Source organism: Agelaius phoeniceus, chromosome 10, assembly GCF_051311805.1.
Source record: "Agelaius phoeniceus isolate bAgePho1 chromosome 10, bAgePho1.hap1, whole genome shotgun sequence".
NCBI lineage: Eukaryota > Metazoa > Chordata > Aves > Passeriformes > Icteridae > Agelaius > Agelaius phoeniceus.
Window position 1 is genome coordinate 17,980,183 of NC_135274.1, and position 19,476 is coordinate 17,999,658.

The 19,476-nt window shown below is 49.6% G+C and overlaps 1 protein-coding gene and 1 long non-coding RNA gene across 2 annotated transcripts in view; one reads left to right on the forward strand and one right to left on the reverse strand.

The window, feature by feature from the left end:
- The first annotated feature begins 237 nt into the window (after window positions 1-237).
- LOC143694890 (uncharacterized) lies at window positions 238-8,547 on the forward strand. The gene is made up of 2 exons (XR_013183654.1): window positions 238-4,697; window positions 6,904-8,547. It is a non-coding gene; the product is annotated as an uncharacterized LOC143694890 (long non-coding RNA).
- The window catches only part of PDE6D (phosphodiesterase 6D), a 33,119-nt gene continuing 21,954 nt past the window's right edge, over window positions 8,312-19,476 (reverse strand). Inside the window, exons 2-5 of the mRNA XM_054639261.2 lie at window positions 15,524-15,612; window positions 12,213-12,338; window positions 11,294-11,399; window positions 8,312-8,943 (exon numbers count right to left, since the gene is read on the reverse strand). Coding sequence (XP_054495236.1) covers window positions 8,862-8,943; window positions 11,294-11,399; window positions 12,213-12,338; window positions 15,524-15,612 — 403 coding nt within the window. The 3' untranslated portion in view covers window positions 8,312-8,861. The remainder of the gene's footprint in view (window positions 8,944-11,293; window positions 11,400-12,212; window positions 12,339-15,523; window positions 15,613-19,476) is intronic.

Sequence of the window (19,476 nt, forward strand, 5' to 3'; positions counted from 1 at the left end):
GACCAATCATGTGCTGCCACCTAGCACTACACCACAGCCAACCGCGTGCTGCCACTTGTCTCTGCTGCTGCCTCACTCCTGCAGCAGCTGCCCACCAATCACAGCACGAGGGGGGCTGCGTTGAGCCAATCAGGAGCTGCTGCCTGCCTCTGGCCCAGCTAATCAGGGGCAGCCACACCCTGCCAGGAGCTATAAAAGCCCTTCAGCTCTGGGGCTGTTCCAGCAGTCAGGGTCACCTCGGGATGGAGGATTTGTGGTTCTTTTGGAAAAGGCTCCCACCTGCAGGGTCCTGGAAAGGTGTAGGTGGAACACAGTGGGGTTTTGGTGCCACAAGGGCTGAGTGAATCCAAAATGCTCAAGGGATTGCTCACCTGGGTAATGTCTTGGGACAGGGACCAGGAGCAGCAGGTCCCCCCAGCAGGAGAAGGCTTGCAGGAGTCATGCCAGCTCAGAAGGTGCCTGTGAAGATCTTGGAGATGCTTTCCTGAGGAGTCAGCCTTGTGCCAGGGTCTACCCACTGGGAGCTGGAGAGTCCCACCTGCCTCAGTGTTCAGGAGGTGATCCCAGCTCTGCGTGGAGGCCCAAGCTGGGCTCTGTGGAGGTTGACACCACAGGGCAGAAGGTGAAGAGCCTGCAGCCATGGTGTGCCTTCAGGCACAGAGCGGTGCTGGAGCCCTCACCCAGAGCTTGTCACAGGTCACACATTAAGCTGTGACCAGCAGGGCAGGAGTGCCAGTGCCACCCCTCACCTGCAGACACCACGTGTCATGAGGGATCCAAACCCTGCTGAGCTGCTGATCACGCTGCTCCTGGAGACTGTGGAGACAAGTGGATGGAGCTGTCCTCAGGTGGCTGCTGACCTCTGAAGATGGGTGAGGTGGCTCCCACAGGAACTATCAGGAGAGCTGCAGGAGGGAGCATCAAGAGAGCCTCATATGCACCAGGAGGGACCCAGGCTGTGCCAACGTGCTCCAGTGGCCACTTAAACCAAGGGCAGCCCTTCCTGAGGATTCTGCTGTGTCTAGACCTCAGCTGAAGGCACTTTGTGCAGCTCAACAACCAGGTGGACTGAGAGCAACTCCCATGTGGTTGGCCTGATGCACATCACTCCAGTGGAGCTGTCCTGCCACGGGTCATGGCCAGCAGAACCACTGGGGCTGAGCCCATGCCCTGTGGACAGCTGGACTGAGCCTGGCCTGGCACAGCTGCCTCCAGTCCTGACCTGTCCATCGTGGGTTAGTTGTCCTGCACCAGCTGTAGCTTTTGGATAGCTTCATCCAAAACTTCTTGTTGCATCTTGACAACCCTCATGAAATTTGGAGCACCTTGGGGGCTCAGTGGAGAACTTGCCTGTGGGGAATGCAGGGCTTGGACTGCAATCAACACACAGGCTGGGGTTGGTTTCTGCTGCAGTTTGTGTCTGGGCAAATAATTGGCATCAGCTTAAGAGACTGACGAGTGAAACTGCCTTCCAGGTGTGATTCTTCAAGCTCACAAACACAGAAGCAATTTTGAGTGGTTGCCGTTGAAAATAGACACAAAGAGCTGCTCCTGTGGTGGAGCAATTGCCACCTGGCTCAGGATGTGAGGTGTCCCATTGGAACAGACCCCTCAGGAGCAGGCTGTGGAAGCCCAGGGCCTTGGCCAGTCATGGCTGATATGACTTTATGTGCCTCCTCAATGGCTCAGGAATGTTTGTGCACTTGCCTCAAGAGCTGCCTGGTGTGGGTGGGAAAGACCAGCCCAGGCTGAAGAGCAGAAGTGGGACATCTCATTGCTGTCTCATCCCTGGCTGCTGTGTCCCCCCAGCCTGTCCCTCTCTGTGGGCCAGGGCAGCTCTGTCCCTGGGCCCTGAGGTGGCTCTTGGAGGCACCTGGCTGTCCCCAGCCCAGTAGAGGTCCTTGAGCTCTGAAACCCAGCTGGATGTTTCCCCCCACTGCCAGATTTTCTTGGGGACACCACCTCAACCCTTTCCCCCTCTGGAGATGGGAGCCTTGGAGAGGGAGCAGAGCTGGGCTGCCTGGAGCCCCTCCTGTGCACACCTTGTGTCCATCCTTGTGCCCATGGCTGCTCCATCTTCTCTGGCTGAGCTGGTCCTCTCCAAAGGGCAGAAGGAAGGGCTGAGAGAGACCCTCAGCTTTGCAAACCCTCCTGAGGGCTGTGGCTCCTGTTCATGGCTGGCTGGGGAGCCCCAGAGGGAGGGGTGGTGGCCAAGCAGGGGCTGGTGGGCTCAGAGGCCACTCCACAGTGCTGTGCTGGGTGTGGGCCAGGAGGAGACCTTGGAGTAAGCGTCCAGTGCTGTCCTTCAGAGCAGATGTGGACCTGGAGAGGATCCTGCATTCCTTTTCTAAGAAAGTACAGTGCAAGTGGAACAGCTGGGGGTTGAGAAAGCACAATCTGATTTGCTCTTGGAGAACCCACAGGGATGGGATCTTTACATGTGTCCTTTCCCACCCAGAGAGAGGCCTGAAGGCGAGGGGCTCTGCCTGGCTGTTGGGTGGGGATGTGGGTCCTCCAGGCACAGGATCCACAGGCAGAGGAGGGCTCTAAATGCCCTGTCTGGGGTGGCAGGGAGTGTGGTCCTGAATGGAGCTGGACACCAAGTGAGGCCCTGAGGGCTCAGAGCAGCTGCCGTGGGGTGCAGCCCCTGCAGGGATGGTGCAGTGCAGGCTGCAGAGCCAATTCTGGTTCAACCAAACCGCAGCAATTGCAGGGGCTGGCTGGCTTGGGGCTAATCCCCCTTATCCCCACTCCCAGGGTGAGGATGTGCTGCTTCCCTGGGGACACCCCCAGCCTAAAGCCCCATCCCTGGGATGGGCTGTGGAACAAGGCTGCAGCTCTGGAGCAGCGTCTGGGGAAGTGAGCAGCAGGCAGGGGCGAGACTGTGGGACTCTGCCATGGGAAGAGATGAGCATGGGACACCTGTCCCCGAGCAGGGACTGGAGCTGGTGCTCCCTGCGCTCTGTGCATCTCTGTGGGATGGCCGTGGGCACTCCTCAGAGCTGGCAGGTCCCCAGCAGAGGCAGGGGACTCTGTGTGGCCGTGGGGAGCCCCACCGGCCTGTCTGGGGACTTGTGCGTCCCCGGCTTGGCAGCAACGTGGTCGAAAGAGGGATGAGGGCAGGCGTGAGGCACGGAGGTGTCGGTGCCCGTGGAGATGCCGGGACACCTCATCCCAGCTCCGGGCTGGCCAGAGGAACTCCGTGTCCAGCCCAGAGGTGGGGCCGCTCCTCTCCTGGGGCACAACTGGTGGCACGTCCCATCCCGGGTGCCCGCCCGCCTGCCGGCTGCGCTGAGCTGCCCTCGGGGGCTGTCCCGGCTCCGGCCGAGGCGGTGACCGCCAGCAGCGGCAGCGGCAGCGGCAGCAGCGCTGTCTCGCAGCTCCATCTAGCGCTGCGGGATGGGGACGGCCCCGCCGCCCCCGGAGCCGCGGCAGCGCCGTGGGGACGCGCCGTGGCTGTCCCCCGTCCTGGGTGGCGCTGCCAAGGCCAACCTGCCAGGAGAGCCGGCCAGGCTGGTGGTGATGGGGATGAACAGGCGGCACAGCGTGGCTGCTGGCCCGGGGCAGCCGGAACTGCCTCCCCCGTGCTCCTGCTCTGTGCCAGGGAATTTCCTGCAAGGATTCCGGGAAACATCGAGGGGCGCAGACGTTCCCAGTTCCTGAGCCAAATGTATCTGGCCTCAGCCGCCGGGTTTGCCACCTCCTCCCATGGAAATTGGGCCTCTGCCCTCTCCTTGGAATGCTTGCTTCTCTATCAGCCAGGTGGCTCCAGCTCTGTCAGTGCCTCACCCTCGGGGCCTTCACGTCACTCCTGCATCCCCAGCAGTTTCTTGGGGCCCATCTTCCATACCTGGTGAGAGCGTGATCCCTTCCACAGCTTGTCACTGTTCCCCTTTCTCACATTCAGGGCAATGTCAGACCTTTCCAGACTGGCTTTGGGGACACCAGGACCCCAGCACCATTACATGCTCCTCTCATCCACTTGCTCTGTGTCTCCTGCTTGTCTCAGCTTGTCACCCCTTCCGGGTGCCTGCCACTCTCCACACCCTGCCTGGCACTGAGGCGCTGGGAGAGCAGGCAGGATTCTGGTTGAGGGGTGGCACAGGAAGGATTTTGGCTCAGAGCTGGATGCCATAAGAATGGAATGCTCTTCCAAAGGGGCCGTGGTGATAGTTGGCTCCTCTCTTGGAGCACTGTGGATGGGGATGTCAGACCTGCAGTGGGGTGAGGCAGCTGCTGAACCCAACAGGGATTGCAGCCAGATCCTGTAGCGCTGAGGGCTGGTGGGCAGAGGCTCCCTAGGGCAGGAGGAATTGGACACCTTGGACTGAAAAAAGGGTGCTTTGAATCCTGTATTTGCTCCAGCTGTCCTCCTCCTGTCCTTGGGGAGAGATGGAACTATGCTCAGGTCACCTGGCAGTGAAATCCCTGTGTCCAAGTGGTTGAGTGCCTGCCTGGGGCTCTGCCTGCTTGGATTTGGCAACTCAGGGGCGGAATCTGTGTCCCCAAAAAAGGAGCAGGGGACTCAGACCTGCCTAGGCCTCCTGTCTCCTCCCAGTGCTGCTGAACTGGATGGCCCTGGGTGAGATGGGACGAGATGTTGCTGACCCTGTTGCTGACCCCGTTGCCACCGCTCTGTGCTCGCTGTCCCCACGCCCTGCCCGCCGTCTGCCCGCGCCGCCGGCACCTGCGGCAAGGTAAGAGTAGCAAAGCAGACACCGAACATAACGTGGCCCTGGGCTGTTCGTGCGCCTTTTGTTCGGCAACAACTTTCATGAATCAGCTCATTAAGCACATTAGGATGGCTCTGCCGCCCCGCCTGAGCCTTGTTTGGGCGGGGCAGATTTGGGGCACGGGCCAGCGGGAGCCCCGGTGGCTTTGCCAGGTGCGTGGGCAGCGGAGGGCTCCCAGAGCAGCTCTCAGGGTGGGTGACAGCCTGGAGGGCTGCTGGCCATGGGCGCTGAGGGTGTGAGAGCCTGGTGCGTGCCGTGGAGAGGAGAAGCTGGCCCTGTTCCCCTCACCTTCAGTCAGCCCTGCAGCCCCTCGCAGGATGGTTCCATTGCCATTGGCTGTGCTTCAGGGAGCCTTATGGTGTGATGGACCCCGGAACTATGCAGGGAGCTCCCGTGAAGCCAAAAGGCTGTTGTGCATCACCCTCCTCCCTCACTGCCCCACTGCTGTGCAACAGCCCAGCTCGGAGTGCTCCCAGGCCAAGACATGGCTGGAGGGTAGTGAGGATGGAGCTTTACCCAAATCTCTGTGTGCCAGCCCCCCGAGCTGTGCACAGCTCTCTCCAGTTCCCGATGTGCCCCTGTGGGCCCTGACTGTGTGCCAGGCTCTGCTCTCACCGCAGGGTTTCCAAGGCTGCCAGGGCGACTCAAGGCCCTCCGGAGGTGGGGGACGAGACCCCTGCGGCAATTTCCAGCTGGCAGGGAGCAGCCTCCCGAGCGCCTTCCCTGCCCCGAGGCTCCAGAAACAAATGCCGGGAGGCACCGGTGCCTGCTGTGGGAGCCATCGAGGCTGGAACACCCCGGGAAGGCCGCGGCTGCCGGCTGGGAGTGACCACAGCAGCAGCGGCTGCCTCACCCGGCCGGGCCCGTGCTGAAGGCTCCAGGAGGCAGCAGCTCCAAGCGAGCCAGGGGTTTGTGAGTGGCCTGAGCTTTGGGCAAGGCCCTGCGTAGTGAGAGGCTCCTCAGGGGCCTGGTCCTGCCCTTGCCAAAGTTTCCTCTCTTCCACCACGGAGCTTTTCCCTCGTGCAGAGCCCTGCATGTGGAACTGGCTGGGGGCTGCTTTGTGGCCCAGACATGCCTGCCAAGCCTGTCAACTTCCAGATGGGAACTGATTTGGTAAGTAAGAAGGGGAATCACTGTGTTGGTCCTTGCACTCACTTGTGAGCCCCCGACTTTGCAGAGGGTGGCATGAGGGTGCCCTCAGGTTGCAACCAGAGCTGCCACAGGGACATGGGTGGTTGGTGGCAGTGGTGGCACATGCACCCCTGACCTTCTGCTCCCTTCTCTCACTTTCCAGCCCCACTTTTCCCTTCACTGGCACCTTTGCTGTCCCATGCCAGGGAGCCAAGATCTGACTGTGCCATGCTTGAGCCCTGGGCATAGGACATGCCCGTGTCTCCTGCCCTTTCTCCCAGGGCTCCCAAATCCCATCAGCCCCACAGGGCAGGGAACCGGCAGCTGCCTGGGCCAAGAACGGGCTCCTGCTCTGAGCTCCCCGGGGCCCTTTGCCTGGGTTTTGGGTGGTGGGTGCTTAGACCCCAGTGTCACCCCTGCCCTACGGCCCGGCCCGGCCCGGGAGAGGCGGTTCGGGACCAGGAGCGGGTGAGCTGCCCCGGCTGTTCCCCGCGGAGCCACTGGAGGGCGGCAGTGACCCGCGGTAGCGGGGCCCGCGGCTCCGACCGGGCGGACTGGGCCAGCCCGGGCAGGGCGGGCGCGGGGGGAAAGGGCTGCGGAGCCCCCCCGGGCCGTCTCAGGCCCTGCGTCCCTCCGGGAGCCGCTCCCAGGGCTGCTCACCCGGCGGGAGCCTCAGCCACGCGCGTTGGTGGCCGCTTGAAGCCCCGCGGAGCCGCCAGCGTGAGCGGCCCCTCAGCGCCAGGGAGGTTAAGTGGTTCTGGGAATTCACAGTTTGTCTCACAGAATGATGTGGGTTGGAAAGGACTTTTAAAGGTCACCTAGTCCAACCCCCCCCTGCCAGGAGCAGGGACATCTCCAACCAGGTCAGGTGCTGATGCTCTGATCTGACCTGATCTGGGCAACCTGTTCCAGTGTTTCACCACCCTTACCCTAAAAAATTCCTTCCTTATATCTAATCTAAATTGACCCTCCTTTAAAGCCATCACCCTTGTCCTATAGCTACGGGCCCTACTGAAAAGTCTGTTCCCATCTCTTACAGGCCCCTACAAGTACTGCAAGGCCGCAAAAAGGTCTCTCTGGAGCCTTCTCCAGGCTGAACAACAGCTGTCCCAGCCTATCTTCACTGGCAAGCCAACCCTTCCCTCTGATCATTTCTGTGGCCTTCTCGGACCTCCTCCATCAGGTCCATGACTTTCCTGTACTGACACACCAGGGATGAATGCAACGCTCCAGGTGAGGTCTCATGAGAGTGGGGTAGAGGGGGACAATCATCTCCCTTGACCTGCTGGCTGTGCTGCTTTGGATGCAGCCCAGGATATGCCATTAGAAGGAAAAGGCAGAGGTCAGACTCAGACCCACTGGGAGCATCTGTCCCTGTGCTCTGGGTCAGTCCTTGGTTGTAGCTGAGCTTGGCAGAGGTGGTGCCTGCTCCCTGTCTCTGCTGGACACCTCCTGTGTGGGTCTAGCAGGGTGTCTGCCCTACTACACAAAGACACCTGCTTTCAAGACCTTCACCCTTTTTCACTTTTCCTTTTTGGGTACCTTTGTGTCTCCCCTTCGACAGAGTCCCTCCCTCAGTGGCTGTCGTTCGTGCTGGGTGCAGGTTTAGTTGGTGTCTCTGTTTGAAGGCTGGCCTAGGATGGGTCACACTGCTGACAAGACTCTGCCCTGCAGGTGCTCCAGGATGGGATCCATCACTGAGGTCTGGTGAGAAAGTTGCTGTCGTGGCTAATGGGGATTAATGGTCCAACTTCAAACCCCCTGAACAATATTTACGCTGTATCCCTCCCACACACACCCAGTGGCCAAATCCAGGATGTGAAATGATGCCTTTCATTTCCCTGTGGCTCTGAGGATCTCAAGCCCAGCAACAGGACAGGCTAACCAAGGCATTGAGTGATTACACAGCTGCTTGTGATGTTCAGGAGCAGCAGCTGGAGATGCCCCTTCCCACAATGTCCATGTGCTAGAGCTGATTACAAACTGCAGGGAAAAGTGGCAGCAGGGCTGCAGAAATCTGTCACAGAAAAAGTGCTGCTGTGTGTCACTGAAGCCTCCCCACATGGGGAGTGTTGGTGTCGGTGGAGCTCCAGGGAGCCCAGCCCAGCACGGGAGTGGTGCTGTGGGCTCAGGGGAACATGGGTTTTCCAGAGGGGCTTGAGTGTCCCCAGGCATTGGAAAAGCACAATAGTGTGCAGTGCTGCTCGAGAAACTGGTGACAAGGGGACAACTGGCCCCAAGGGATTAACAAAGGGGAGGCCAAGGAGAAGCCTTGGTCAGGGAAGTCAGGACAGCTTTCTGATGTAGCCACTTGGAGGAAGAGCACAGAGAGGGGGGTTGTGGAAGGGGCAGAGCAGTGGAAAGCCCTGTTCTGCTGCTGGCTTGAGTGATGGAATTTTGTGCCTGCCGAGGTACATCTTTGTAACAGAAAGGAAAACACACAAAACTGACATTTCTTCCCTTCTTTGGACGGTAGGAATGTTTTAATTGAGAAATTTGTTTTAATTACGTTAGGTGATATCACAGTCTATTTTACAAGTTTGGGGTAAGAGGATGTGTGGACCAGTTACACAGAAATCCAGCAAAAGGATAAAAATCTACAACATGAGAAAAATGAAAAGGTTAACTTAACCCCAAAGTAAAAGCATGGAGAGTTTGGTGTGAGTGGAAATGGGAGATTATACCAGGGTCCAGAGAAGTAGAAAGGATGAGACTAACACAAATTTACAGTATTGTTCTGCATGACCATCGTTTGCCTGTGTTCAGAGACAGCCTCTCTTCCTGAGGGCATCGCTAAGCAGATGGCCCCGTCTCTGAGGATTTGGTCTGGTCTTGTCAGAGAAGAAAGCAAAAGAACTGATGGGCAAAGGTCACAACCCACGCTGAGCTGGTCCCCAGGGTCACTGCCTACAGGAGTGTCTTCCACTGGATAGTCGGGGGGGTTCTGCACCAAGAACTGTATGGAGGAAAACTAAAACAGCTCCAAAAAGCCCCATCTCAAACGTAGAAAAGTCTCACTCTGGAAGTGCTTACGAGAAGATCGTCATCATAGAATTTGGTTTCTATAATAACATTACCACTGCAGGAGGAAAGGAGGAGAAAGAAGAGGTGTTAGAAGGATGCATGGACAGTAAGTGCTCCTCTCCAGGCTCTCACAAGCCTGGGCTCACACCCTGACCACCCCACAGCCTCAGCTCTCTGGTTTGGAGCACTGTCCTGGTCAGGCTCAGTCAGGACTCAGGGATCTCCCCAACACATTCCTGTGTGTTTCCCCCCATTCCTCCCCAGTCCAGTTACTGCTCAGGCTGCAGAGTGCTCGGACAGCAAACTCCTGCTCACTCCTACTGCTAAAAATAAACCAGCAGTCCCAGCACCTTTAGGCTCCTGTCTCCTGCAGGAATTGTGAAAACCCATGGGAATTCTTTCTTTTATTCTCCTTCTCTGTCCTCTAGTGCTGAGCAAGCTACACCAACCAATATGCCATTTCCCTTAAGAAGTGCTTAAATGCAAAGACACAAGCATATTTTATACAAACAGCAATGGAAATGTGGATTTGGGTGTGACAGAAGCTCTGGGGATTTAACTTGCTGACTTCTGAGATTTTGGTACATAAAATTAGAACTCTGGGACCATTATAACACTTGGCCACCTAAGCAGTGTGATCTGACCTCATCTAAACAACCTGGACCTTGAAAAGCAAAGCAGCAGTTCTAACTCCACTGTGGCTCCTGGTGTCTGTAACACTGGACCTGCTGAGCATGTAAGGTTTTGTTGTGATGTGGACAATGCTTGAACTTAAATGTCAGGGAATGTCCTCAATCTGATACTCAGTCATCTTGGAAACTCTTCATGCACAGTGCCTTGGTTAGCACCAAGGATCACATCTCCATTCTCTCCTGGTTTGGAAACACCAAGACAAACATGAGGTCTTTGGGAATATTAGAAAGTGAGGGGGTGTCCAAATCTTGGCAGCTGTAAAATGATGACTTCTTTGGGCCACAAATTCCCCTTTGGATTTCTTTGGGCTGCGGCATTCTACTGAAAAGCCTCAAGAATGACTTTAGGATACCTCTATAAATAGGAGAGAGAGAGATCTGGGCTCCCCACTGCAAGTGGACATACTTCAGGGAACAAATGGGACACTGGAAAATACTCAAGGTCATTTGAAAACTAACTTCTCTTGACTCCCAGTCCTGAAAACGTCTTGAATTCCTGAGATGATCAAAAGCAACTTGTCAGATGTCTTTGTTTCTTTATTCTGGTTCCCAAATCTGGCTCCTCCTGTACTGACAGTGCCCAGCTCTGGGAGCTGAGGTGTGTGCAGCACCTCCAAGGTTCTGAGCAGGCTGTGCAAGGAGCACTGTTGGAACACTGGTGCTCTCCTCCAAGCCCACTCTCTTTGGAACATGCTGTGAATGGGAATCAGTGATGGTAGCTCCCATCCCAGTGCCTTCTCTGTGCGACTGGCTTTGCTCCAGACAAGGAATGAGAGGGAAAATGCTGGAGAGGGAGATCTTCCAGAGGACACAGTGACCTTGCTGCTCCCTGCCTGCCTCTTGCTGGCAGCAGAGTTCCCAAACCCTTCTGTTTCTGGCACTGCTCTCCTTGTGTGCTTGCCAGCACCCATCCAGCACTGCAGGGAGGATGGTCACCCTTCCCAAGAGCCTCCCTCCAGGAGTCTTTTCCCTCATCCCCCCAAAGCTGGAGCCCACACAGAGCAATGGCCAGCACATGTCACTGTGACACATCTGAGGCATCCCTGCTCTGCTCAGGAGGCCATGTCCACACAGAGCCAGGAGCAGACTTTGTGAGGAGGCTGTGTGAATCTTCCTGCAGGTGACTGCAAAATGACTGACTCCTACCTATTGAAGTACTTTAGCCCCAGATACAAATCTGTGCATAGTGTATATAAATGTGTATATATGCATATACACTAAATGTGTACAGGCCAATGTTAAAGACACATCAGCAAAATGTTACAGTGATGAAACAAACACTAGAGCAGCTACTACAGATGATACATTGCATGAACTGAACTACCTTGGACAAGAGTCAATGATCAATAGCTGATTTTAAAATGGCCCAAAACTCTGCTGGGTTTTTTCTTCCCTAGATATAACAGGTATTAAGTTGTAAAACATTTTAAAATCCTTTCACGATTCACCTTCCAAAAAAATTAAGCAACTTTATTAAAGAATCAGTTTCACTTTCTCCAAACCTTTATTGCTATATTAATGCAAATTGGACCTGTGGGAAGGAAGGTAATGAGGTTGGCTTAACCCCTTTTCTCTCTCAACAACTAAGAGTAGTGAGGTGTTTCAGAGCTGGTAGCAGTTCCCTCTTCTCCTGCCCACTGTTGTCCCCAAGGAAATGCCATGCACTGGTTTTGCTCTGCCTGCTCTCAGCCTCTGCAAGCCCAAGGCACTCACGTTAAAACGTTTGCTGGCATCATCTGTGATTCAGGTGCTGCCTCTATCAAGGACTGCCAAGTGTTTGTGGAGTTAGGAATCACAAAACCAAATTCAAAGAACCATTCTGCAAAGTAAGAAAAAAAAAAAAAAAGAAGAAGAGATCCAGAGGCATTTGAAAGAAGAAAATTCACAAATGGTCCTTTTGCTTTTCACTTGATAGGCTGGGGAGCTCCCTAAACTGTCCTGCTGGGCTGCCAACATTTTACATTTAAATTATTTTGTACAGCTTAAACTGCACTGAACCCTGCCCTCCTCTCAGAGCAGATACTCCCTTTCTAAAATAGCTGATGGAACTGATAAGGTCACACCACTTCCATGGCATTTGGTGAAAATTTCAACACACCTAATTGGGAACAGGAAACCACCCTCCTCCTCCTCTTGCAGACATCCTGGGATCCAGCTGAGGTTATGTTGCAACTGGTTGCCCAAAAGGCATGGAGCTCAATGTTTTATTTGCCCCTCCTCCAGCCCAGACTAAGAGCAGCACTGCACTGAGGGGGGTCAGAGGTGCAGTTGGGGGCTCACTGGCACTGCTGAAACCCAGGTAAACCAGAGGCTCCAGCCTGGCACTCTGAGGAAGACCCAGGAATTCCAGTAATAGCTGACTCTGAAATAGCCTGTTTCCTTGCCTCAGGCAGCCTGGGGTGGATTTATGCCCTCAGGCATGATTACCAAGCTTTTTTGCTTACATAACAAAGTGTTAATACACTTATGAAATGCCATCCTTAATACTGTGGCCCATTAGTCCTGACAAGATGAGTGCTTCAGAGCTACTCTGAAAAATTAAAATCACCACATTCAACCCATTTCAGTCTCTCTAATCCCTGCCCTGCTGGGGGTCAGTCCCTGTGCTGCAGCACACAGAGCACATCCATACCTTCTAGACACTGCCCTTTGAAATAAACTTTCTGTTCCAGACGGAATTTTTCCATTTGTTCTGCTGAGGAAAAGTTTAACTCCCGAGATACTGCTTTGCATTTCAGGATTTTTTTAGGAACTCGAGCTGTGAAACAGATAAAGAAGCATTATTTGGACACAATAAAATCCAGCTTCAGCAGGTACCATTATTCTGTACTTGGAAATAATGATTAGGACTTATACAAGATCATAGCAGCAGGAAAAACACAAACACAAAGGACTTTGTTTTTACATTTGCTTTTACATTTGCAAGAGTGAAATCCAAATGCAAATACCTTAAGTACCCTGCCTACAGCCAAGAATGACATTTATGACAGAACCAGGGATACAATACTGATCTCTCAGAACCAGACTCCTGGTTCTTAGTTGTTTGTTACTAAACCCCATAATTTTTCAAGTTGAAATATAAGATGCAACTTAAATTTTTACTTCAAGAATTGTGCTGAAGATGACTGGCAGCCAAAGGGCTGCTTAGCACACCAAGCTCCTTAGCCCTTCTCACTTTTCCTTCCCTTTCAGACTGTGCATCACCACAGCAAACCACAAATGTGTCTCTCAGCCCAGCAGCACTTCCCGAGCCATCTCAGAGCTCTGGGAAGTGTCCTGTAGAAGTAAATGTCTATTTCCTTAACACTGAAACCTGCCCAGGCTGTAAAGCCAGAACCACACTGGAAGGTTCAAGAGAGCAATTTGACAATCCAGGTTTCTGGGCTCTTGCAATGGCTGAGGCACCAAGAGCAAGTGGCAAACTGTACCTGGTAGATATTTCACAAGATCATTTGTTTTTAGAGGTGGAGGAGTAAGAGAAGGAAGAGAAGGGACAGTTAGAGAGCTCTGATTAAGGGTCCTAATCAGGACAGTATGAGGGGGGAGTCAAACCAGTAAAAATCTCCCAAGCCCGTCATACTTCAGTGGTGTGATTGTGCATAATTCCTTCCTGCACATTAGAGAATGTTTCATGTGAATTTTTTAGAAATAAAGAGGGGAGGGAAGACAGCTGACATGTGCTTTATGAGCCAAACTGTTCCAAAATGGAAGGCATATCAAAACATCCATGAGCAGGGAGCAGGCAGATGTTTAATAAATGCAAGAGTCTCTCAAACCCCAGGCAATCTATCTAATACAGAACAGTTTAATGGAGTAGGACCTTGATACAACACCAATCTCAAGAGCTGGAGGCTTAGGGTATGTAAGCCAGCATCTTACCCCAAGGAGAAGTACACAGCTTGGTAAAAAAAAAATTAAAATGAAAAAAAAATTTGAAAAGAAAATTAGAAGTGTAAGGCAAGAGTTTTAAATGTAAAAGTTCTCTAATGATTTTAATGGGATTTTTTGCACCATGGAAACCTGCATGGCACCATCCTTTACTGCCCTCACCAGTACAGACGACACCATTGTGGATAAACATCCCTTTGCAGTTAAGTGTAAAATGACTCATTAAAACTCTTCTGCAATTTAGTAATTTCATTTCTTTCATTCTCAAGACAGAGTCCTGGGAATGTTTGCTTTAACATTGTAAAACTACCAATAAATAGTTACTTTTAATAAAAGTAGGACTGTGTTGTCTTTAAACATCTGATTTAAGACATTTTAATTTACATTTATACCATCAAGCAAAAATTTTAATTGAAATTATTTATTTTAAGCTCATTTTACTTTTATTTCTCTCTTTTTTCTATTAAAAATAGAAAAGAAGGGAGTTTGATTCTCATCAGTTAAATCCATTTTAAAACATGCTAGGATTCAGATAAACATAGACTTAATCCTAAATTTACTAGTGCTTTTTGTTAACTTGAGGATGTACTATACCTGCACATTTATTTAAGCACTTCCATGGTTAACATACATTTAGTCAGATGCTTAATGCTGATTAGATTAGAAAGTGTTGAATGACACATATCTTATTTACTCACAAGTAATTTTGGGTCCAACCATTTAGTTAAAAACTGAAATTCAATTAAAATACTCATATAATTATGTTTTCATTTCATTTAAATAAAGCTACCTTAAATATCTGGAACATTGAAGAAAGCAAGTTATCTTAGCCAAACTGATTTTACATTTTAAACTACACCTTTTCTTGGATAATGAAAGGACTATTTGTATGTCTTGAATGAAAGCTGGCTGTGGGAATTCTGTAAGACCTACACCTCAGCAGCTTAGCCCAAGATTTGCTTGTATATTGGAAGAAACCAAACTTTACAGATTTGCATCTTCCAAATTGCCTCCCAGTTTCAAATGCCCTGTCACTGAATAGAGATGACAGGAAAAGCTCTTGCTGTCAAATGCTGGTTTAGATGATTAATTCTAGTTTCAGGTGCTCAGGCTGTGATTTTTACTACTTAAGGCAGTTTAATGCTAAGACTTTGGCAGCAATCCAATACCACATTAATATTGTTTTTATTTCATCTAAGTGGTAATAGTAAATTAAGGTAGTAATACAATATTATGATTTGAAACTTAAGAGTTCATTTTATAAAGAAACTTGTACTTAAATAAAATAGAAGTAATGTTTGAAAAGCAAATAGAAGTCCTGTTTAAAGAAAATGTATTTTATTCACTCTGCTATATATTTGGTTCTTTGTTTGCTATGTCTAGACTGTGATTTGCCCTGAATGGCCACAAAACATAGACACACACACAAGTACTATATAATGACTTTAAGACACATATGGGTTTAATTTTAGACCAATTATTCTGTTTGTCCTCACTGCTTCTGCTGCAGGACTGTAGCAGAACTGCATTTCCCCACACCTTTTAATTCACCATCAGATTACCCTGCTTTGCTGGATGTCTCCCCCCTTCTCAGCCTATTTATTAAGCATGACCCATCTACCTCAGATTTCTTTTCTAGCTAAGACATACAAGAACTGCTTTTTTGCCTCTTCTCCCAAGGAAGACCATCCTCCCATCTGTAATCTTTTCAGTGGCTTCTCCTAATAGCTCTCCTCTGCATCTGCCACAGTTTGCAGTCATCCATCTTCTAGATGGATGAGTGAACTGTGCACCAGATAGGATCTTAACTATTCCTTGTACAATGGGCATTAATCTCAGGCCAGAGTATGTTTTAATTAATTCCCCAAGTTCCTCTGATGGAGATGACAGTTCCTGTTTTATTTGCAATGAAAATCTGAGGCACAGTAAGGTGATATGATTTGCCCAAGTGACAAAGGTGACATCTGTCCTTCAAAGCAGGGGTATTTTTGCAACTCAGGTGACCCAGACATGCAGCACCACCCACCCCAAATGCACAATGCAGTCACACAGTACCTTCATGCTCCACTCCAGGGACAGACAGATCTTCTGTTCCTTGCCAGAGGATTTTCCCTGTTTCTGCATCCCGAAGGTTCATCCAATTTCTGATTGGAAGCAAATAAGGAAAACAAGCTATCTCTATCCCTAAATGCTGTGTGTAGTATTTTTTGCTGAGCTCTGAAATAGGCTACTCCAGCTGAGTTTCAGTCATGGTTTCTGGTTCTCAGGAGGCCAAGGAAAAGAGATGCTTTTTCCCTGAGAATAAATAAACAAACCAACCCCTAACCAGAATGAATGCAACAAGAGTTATATAGCCACAGATTTCATTTTCACTTTGGACTGGAGCTTGTTAACCTCATTTATCATTTTCCACTGCTTCTAAAGGATAAAGGCAGTGTTACTGTGCTGTGGAGAAACAAGAACATTGCTAACAATAACAGATTGTTACACAAACAATTACTCTTCTCTAGTATTTGAAAACGGCTAGGAAAAGGAGTCCTTTCTACATAACATGAGAAAAAGAGTAACATCCAATCCAGCTTGTTTTCTTAGCTTAAAAAATATTAATATCAAGGGTAGTTCTATTGCTGTTGACCTTGTAACTGCCACTCAAGGGAATTCTTCAGCTGCTGAGTGCTAAGCAAAGAGAGATCTTCTCTTTTCACTCTCAGCAAGTGAGGCTGTGCCAGCTTCCAAAACGCCCTGATCAGTGGATTAGTCAATAAATCTATAAGCAAGTAGGAAATATTCATATTTCCAAAGGGACAGTTAATAATGATCTTAAGTACACCTTTGAAAAATCTCTCTCCCAGGGTAACTCAGACACTGACAGCTCAGAACAAGGAGCCTGCACACCTGCAGGATGCCATCCTGAACGGGGACACAGCCATCCACAAGCCTCAGGCCCTCCTGCTCCACAGCTCCTCAGGATGGCTCTGAGGATTCATCAGTGTCAACACCTGAGGCTGAACTGAGCAGGATCTGTGGGATGAGCTCACACAAACCAGAGCCTTTCCAGGAGCTCCCTTTGGCTGCTTTATGGCAGCACACCCTTGTCAGTCAGTACTGCCTACAACAACTGCTCAGGGAACTGCCTGGGGAGGTGGAGACAGAAGAGGGACAATATGGACCTTGACATGGGTATAAATAGGAGCTGTTGGAGATTTGCATATTGAACTCATCCTCTAACACACACAGTTTCCAGGCAGACTCACACAAACTCAACACACTGATCACATTTTTCCAGAGCTCCCAGGAAGAAACAGATGCTTTAGCAAATTTTGCATCACAGACGAACATTTGTTTTAAAATTCTGCGTGTGGAGGAGGGGAAGGGAAGATGGCTGCCTCAGCAGAGATGTGAGGATTCTTTCCCTTGCTGAAGGCTGGTCAGACTTTCCATGCCCCACTGAAAAGACAAAGAGAATGTGTGCACAGAGTCTGTTCACATAAAGCTTAAAGAATGGAAAGAGGGAACACAGGGCAGCCTGCTCTTGTTCTTCTAGGCTTGTTCCAAACACATTGTATCTACCACTTGTTCTGGGATTAAGGCAAAAGAGAAAGGGGCAGAAGATGAAAAGCATCCTCTGAGGGCTCCATTTGGCACATCCATATCCTAGCAGGAAGCTGCAAAGTGGAGCTCTCCCTAGCCAGCAACCCAAGGCAGACAGGGACTGGCAGGGAAGTCAGAGAGAGAAAATGAACAGCAGAATGGCAAGAAGAACCTGCAGCAGGGCTGGGCATTTCATGTGGTGCTGGCTGAAAAACTCCAAGTCCTCAGCCAACACAACCTGCAGGATGGAACTGCCCCAAGAGTAATTTCAAATGCCAAAAAAATCCACCATTTTTCCATACATCTTCCCACACACAAACATACAAATTAGCCAGGGTGAAGCTATTTGCATAGAAAGCAGTGTGCCATCTATCAAATGCCATGGACGAGGAGAAAATAACAAATGAGACCATCTGAGCATCTCACTGACACACTCATTTATCTTCCCAACACTCTGCTACACAAACACTCTTAACTATTATCTGAACAGTAATTTAATAAATTGGGCACTTGATTATCAAAAACCTGCACTACCTTTAAAAAATGGTCCTCTCACAAGTATTTATTTGCTGTTTGTTCACTATCAATATCAGTCAGAGTTATAAGCTCCCAGGTTTGGCCACAGGCTGTGTAGTGCCAAACTGAGCACCAGCCGAGCTCCTCTGAACTGGAAGTGAAACACTGACCAGGACAGCAAAGCCAGCACTGTAAAGGCACTGTAAAGGAACTGATCCAGCCTCTCAGCTGCTCTGTCAGTACTCTAACTAATGGACCATTCCTTTTCCTTGCCATGACTTGCCTTGCCTTCCCATCCCTCTTCCCTTGTCAATTTTTGGAGCACTCTAAAATCACATTCGCCAGTTTCAAAAGTATTATATTAGAAGTGCCCTTCAGTGAAAAGTAGCCTGACAGCTTAATTATGATCCTTACTTGAAATACACAGTTATAGTGTTAGTGATGTACTATTTCTGGTGAGAGAAAACACTACAGTACACTACTGACCTCTGTCACTTCTCCCTATCAGGATTTCTCTCGGTCCAGTCCAAGAAAGGTGATACAAGTTATGCTGCTGTGCTAAACAATGTTAGCATTTAAAATGTATGTTAACATTTGGGGTGTTGGACATCTCTAAAGTGCTATCTGGCTTTATTTTGTTTATGGATGTTCCACTGTAAAAGTAAATCCATGCAGGACAGCCTGTCCCATGCTTTGTATTATGACTGTCAAATTCAAGATGAAGAATAAATAAAAAGTTCAAGGCTCTACCCCTGCTGATGAGACCATTAATCAGCAATGCATGCCAGAGTTCCTAAAAAATATCTCGTATTTAAACAAGCTGAACATTGCTAGCCTGTGTAAATTCCTTATCAAATAAATAAAGGTTTAATGTCAGTGTAGTCAAAGGCTTTCTGACCTTGACAAGTCCATGTGCTGGTTCAGGGTATGCTTTTCCAAATTCTGCAAATGAAGAAACAGAATCAACCTGCTAATCAGAGTGTATACAAAGAGTAAAAATTTATTGACCCAGACATATTTGAAGGGTTCAGAATACACTAGCCAGTTCACAAGTTTTTTTTCCCAGTAACTAAACATTATTAAAAGGGAAGAACAAATAACCAGATCTTAAAAGCACAGACACACATACAATCTCTTCCTATTGGAAAAAACACTTCAGGTACAAGAGGTTCATTATTTAAAAATAATAAATGTTTTCAAAGAAACAGGCATCTGAGAAAAGTTTTAGTCAAAACTGAGATAATGTAGAAGACTTTAATGGAATTAAAAAGAAAAAGAGGCAAACGACATCACAAGTGATTTCTTGACACAGGAATACCTGACAAAGCAGCAGCTGTACTGCTTACCTAGTTAGCAGCTTATCAACACTATTTCTGTCAGCTTGGATAGGAAGGCTGGTAATACGACCTACCCCAGAGTGAAGAAAATGAAGATCTTGAACCAAACCCACACACACTATTATCTTCTAATGTGTTTAATTGGTTTAAGATTCTTCCACCCCAGCATGAGACACATACTAAAAATAAAGAGTGCTTCACCTCCTGAGCAGCAGTGGAGACCTGCAGGCAGAATGACGAGGGCATTTTAAGCATTATTGAAAAGGAGAAAGTAAATTCATATTGGTCTGATACAATTACTCTTTTTGAAGAGGTTCATGTAAAGCCATTTAACAGGGGTTAAGAGCAAGTAGGAAGCCAGGCAGTTCCAGCTGTGTGAAGTTTGTATATGTGGGGGGGGGGCAGGGGAAAGGAAAAACATTAGTGTATTCCTAATTCAGTTTCTCACTCTTACACCATTACATTTTCATTCACTTGTATTTTGGAGGCTTGGAATGGGTTTTTTTTGGAAATGATGTCTGATTTAAGACTCAATAGATCAAATACTCTTCAATCCTGAAGGCA